The 5148-nt window shown below is 38.8% G+C and overlaps 1 protein-coding gene across 1 annotated transcript; it reads right to left on the bottom strand.

Annotated features, from left to right (window-relative positions):
* On the bottom strand, positions 797–1600 carry LOC109226189 (craniofacial development protein 2-like). The gene has a single exon (XM_019390984.1). It carries the CDS (start codon positions 1598–1600, stop codon positions 797–799), a length of 804 nt encoding a protein of 267 aa, XP_019246529.1.

Raw genomic sequence — 5148 nt, forward strand, 5'->3', positions numbered from 1 at the left:
CCAGTCAACCACTCCAATCCTGCTCTACCCACACACTTCCAAAACTCAACCGGGATTTCATCTGGCCCGGTCGCTCTACCCCTACTCATCTTGCGCAAAGCCCCCACGACCTCCTTCACCTTAATGTGCCTGCAATACCTAAAATCTCGGAGACTCTCCGAATGCCCCAAGTCCCCTAGCGCTATATCCCGGTCCCCCTCCTCGTTCAGAAGACCATAGAAGTACGTCTGCCATCTCTGCTTAATCTGGGACTCTCCTATCAATACTCTATCATCCTCGTCTTTGATGCACCTTACTTGGTCCAGATCCCGGGCCTTCCTCTCCCTCGCTTTAGCCAGCCAAAAAAACTTCCTGTCCCCGCCTTTCTCCCCAAATTCCTCGTATAGGAGGCCAAACGCAGCATTCTTAGCCTCCGTGACCGCCAGCTTTGCCTCCTTCCTTGCCACCTTGTACCTCTCTCTATTCGCTCTCCTTTCCTCCTCGCTTGTGCTCCATGCCCACTTCGCGTACGCTACCTTCTTCTCCTCCACTTTACCTTGGACTACGTCATTCCACCACCAGTCGCCTTGGTGCCTGCCGGAAAAACCCTTCGATATCCCTAGCACCTCTCTTGCCGCCTTCCTCACATAGTTCGCCGTCGTTGACCACATAGTGCTCGCGTCCCCACTGCTCCTCCAAGCTCCCATAGCAACTAACCTCCCATCCAACTCCTGGGCTTTATCCTTGGTTAAAGCTCCCCTTCTAATCCTCGGTCGGCCACTAGCATACCTCTTTTTCATAATACCGACGTCCATCACTAAAAGCTTATGCTGAGTTGCGAGGGTCTCTCCCTGGATAACCTTGCAATCCTTGCACAAACCTCTATCACACCTTCTGAGGAGAAGGTAATCAATCTGAGTCTTACCGCTGAACTTTGGAAAGTAACCAGATGCTCCTCCCTCTTCGAAAAAGACGAGTTCGCAATCACCAGCTCGAAAGCCTTGGCGAAGTCTAACAGCGAAGTACCTCCTCCGTTCCTAACCCCAAGGCCAAAGCCGCCATGCACCTCGCCATAACCACCAGCAGCTGACCCAATATGGCCATTAAAATCCCCTATAATAAATAACCTTTCAGTAGGTGGAATATTGCGCACAATCTCATCCAAACCCTCCCAAAAACGCCTCTTAACCTCCTCATCCAAGCCCGCTTGCGGCGCATAAGCGCTAACTACATTGAGGGTGCACTCACCAATCACTAACTTAATAGACATTAGCCTATCATTCACTCGCCTAACCTCCACCACAGACTCTCTAAGATCCCTATCCACCAAGATACCCACTCCATTCTTACCCCTCACGACTCCAGAGTACCACAACTTAAACCCTTCTGCATTCCTCGCCTTCGACCCTGCCCACCTAGTCTCCTGGACACAAGCTATATTAACCTTCCTCTTCTGGAGAATCTTTGCCAGCTCAATAGACTTACCCGTCAGTGTGCCTATATTCCATGACCCGATCCTCAATCTGCGAGCTCCCTCTTTCCCCTTACCCTTCTTGCCTCTCGTCCCATCCACTGACCCCCTCCCCACCCCCTTCTCACCCCCGGCACCCCTCGAGGACATGACCCTACTCTACCATCCCAGACCACAGCCACTATACCTACGACAAACTCCGGAAAACACTAATACAGACCCAAGCTAGGAAAGAACAAGAAGCAACTGCAAGTGAGTGATGCTAACTAGCATAAGGAAAGAGACAAGAAAGCGGGAGGTACCAACTCCCGATGGAAAGAACCTGGAAATATGACTTGACGTCGGTTATCGCCACGCACCACCACTGCCGCTAGGTGTTACTGCTGATATCTCCGCCTCCATGAACCCTAGGCACTACTCTGATTGACCTGGACAAAGAAAAAGGAGATGAAAAAGAAAAAGATGGTCCCGCTGCCTCTACTGCCACTGTTCGGTGGGCAGCAAGGTTCAATGGGAAGGCAAAAGAAAAAGGGGAGGGGGTAGAGAGGAGAGAGAGAGAGGGGGAGAAGTCGTAGGGGAAAGAAAGGGGGGATGAGAGGGGGAAAGAGAGCAAGATATAAGAGGGGAAAGAAAAGAAAGATGAGTGGGGAAAGAGAGGAAGATAGAAGAGGGGGAAGAGCCATCGCCGGTGGTTGCCGGAAATCTGCCGGCGCCGATCGCACCAGTAGAAAAGATAGCGAACAAAAAGGAGGAAAGAGAAAGAAAAGCAAGAGAGGGAAAGAGAGAAAAGAAGGGGAGAAGGGACGGGAAAGGAGGGGGGAGACTTACCTGTGACTCGCCGGCAACTGGACGGCGCTGGAGAGAAGGGGGTCGTTGGCAGGTGAACGTTAGAGTCACTTCTTATGATCTTTTTTTGAAATTTTTTTCTTTCCTATACAATATTTAAAACTTTACTATAATTGTCCTAATTTATATATTATTCGCCCTAAATAAGATTTGCTTACAATTTATATACAATTTATTATTAGTACCTTAAATTAGAGATTTAGTTACACCATTTTTGCCTTAAATTAAGGGATTCACTTCCAATACCCAAACCAATTTGTATGTACAACAACATCTAAATTAAAAATAAATTTCATACAAATTTGGTATAAAATTTATACATCAACAACAAAATATAAACTAAAAATATATTTTATACTACTAATTATATAGTATACAACTTATTTATAACTTATCTACAAGATTCATACATCAAATTTTACCCAGTTAAATACAACTACAATATCATATAATTTTCATATATATTTTATACAATATGTCTTTTATATTTATTTTCTTGTATATGATTTGTATATATTTTATATTTGATGTGTTCTTCTTCTTCTTCTTCTCTGAAATTTCAATCAAAACTTCATTTCTTAATAAAACTTTGATACATATCGACAACTTTATGTAAAAAGATTGTGTTTATAACTTAAATAAAAATTTCATACATATACAACTATTTTTCAACTTTCATACAATATTCAAATAAAAAATGCATATAACCACAATAGAATACAACTTAAATATAATTATATACAACTATAACACAACGTTAAATACAATTTGGTAAGTATATTGCATACTATATGTTCTTCTTCTTTGAGTTTTAATCTGAAATTCAGTTAAATCAAGTCTAATCTTCACCAAACACCCTCAAAATTGAGATATAAACTCCAAATAATATTCCCAATTGTTTGCAACAACCCAATCCAAGCAACTAATAGTTTTAAAAGCTCAAGTTTGAATTCAAACCTTCGAAGCTTTTTAATGGTTGTCAATGGTGGAGAGTCAAATACTTTCAAATTTTATTGATTGATAATTTTAATTCGAACACCAACTGTCAACATGAAAGAAAATTGTTAACTTAAAATTCTATAGTAAAACGATTGAAATCCATTGATAAATTTCATTAAAACTATATATAACAAAAAAGAATAAAATCAGAGAACATCAAAGAAGGAAAAATTGAGAAAAGAACAGGGAAGGAGAGAGAGAGAGAGAGCAAGTATATCCCTTATTCAATTTCAAATATAAGGGGATACACATTTAAAATTACTTTGCATATAATTGATAAATTATATTTAATCATGTAATTAAGTTAAAACTTAGGTAGGATTTCTTACATAGTATAAAGAGAATTTTTCCTTCCTATACCATATATGAAACTTTATTACCAAATATGTGCAAAGTTTCTAATTAACCCGCCCTGTCCACACTTTTTCTACAATTGTTATATCATTCATTAAATACTAATTATTAGTAGCTGAATGCTAATTAGGCGCGCTAAAATCAAGGAACAGAATATTCTAATTGATTTTAAATTGAAGATAAAAGGATTTCCGTCTGCAAAACCTCTATTATTCGATATTTTCCCTTAAGCCACAAATCAAAAGCTCAGTTCGTCGAAATCAGAAGCTCAATTTCAAATTGTACATTTCAGTTCTGCAAAAGCTCAGTTCATCGACTTTTTTCCTCAATCCACTAATCAAAAAATCAACAAATTCAAGTCAAATTGTAGAAATCAATTCTGCCGATTCTCTGTTCTTCGTCTTTTTTTCTTAATCCAAAAAATCAAGACAAAATTTTGAACAATACCTTAGCAACGACACACAACCATATCCAAATCATGCTACATTTTAATGGGAATTGGGATAACTATGGCAGATTTAGAGATTTTCAGGTTGATGGCATTGTGCTCGATGAGGATGCAAGTTACAGTATGTTGATTTCTACAATTGCAGAGCAATTACTGATTGATACTTCGGAAAAAATTGTAGAAATCAAATACATTGTGAATGAGAATTGTCCTCCAATGGAGATTAGGAACAATATGGGGGTTCGTGTGTATATGGAGACAAAAAAGAAGAATAAAAACTTAGGATCGTATCCGTTACTTATAAGTGTACGAGATTTTAATATGGAATTGACTATTGCAAATGAGAACACAAGTGCAGGTTTGTTATGTTTCAAATTCTATGGAAGTTTGATTTTAGGGTAATATCTACAAAATTCCTACATTTATGTACAAATAAACTACACATCAGTTTTAGGATGTATAAAGCAATATTATTTTCATGCTTATCAACAAAATTACTACATTTATACTACAATTAAACTACAATCCATGTTGAGAAAATGTTGACTACAAAATTTTTTCTTCATCTATAATTTATCTACAAATATTCTACAAAATTGTAATGACGCTGTTTATCTTTATTTTCATGCAGGTTCGCCTGGGACAAAACAGTTACTTGATATGCCAGCCTCTCCCGTCATAGAGGAATATCAAAGTGAAATAATAACTGAAGGTACACAAAGTGTTATCGAAGAAGGACAAGTGTATCAAGACAAGCAAACAATTGCAAATGCAATGAGGCACTATTCTGTCATGCACAAGTTCCAATTCAGGGTTAAAAGATCTAGCCACAGAAGGTATGAAGGTATTAATGGTGAAAAGATCATTACAAGCAGTATTTTCCTTGTGATATGTAGATGAAAAGTAGTTATATTATATAGTGTGTTACTTTATGTTAAAACAGTGCTTTTGTTACATCTACATTGATAACCTGTATTATAAATGTATTTTTTTGTAGCTACTGGCTTATATGCGTTGCAGAAAATTATAATTGGCACTTCAGGGTAACATC

The sequence above is a fragment of the Nicotiana attenuata genome, chromosome 5 (assembly GCF_001879085.1).
Source record: "Nicotiana attenuata strain UT chromosome 5, NIATTr2, whole genome shotgun sequence".
Taxonomy (NCBI): Eukaryota; Viridiplantae; Streptophyta; class Magnoliopsida; order Solanales; family Solanaceae; genus Nicotiana; species Nicotiana attenuata.

Coding starts and splice junctions, on each gene's coding strand:
- LOC109226189 (XM_019390984.1), bottom strand. CDS start 1,600: ATGTCCTCGAGGGGTGCCGGGGGTGAGAAGGGGGTGGGGAGGGGGTCA.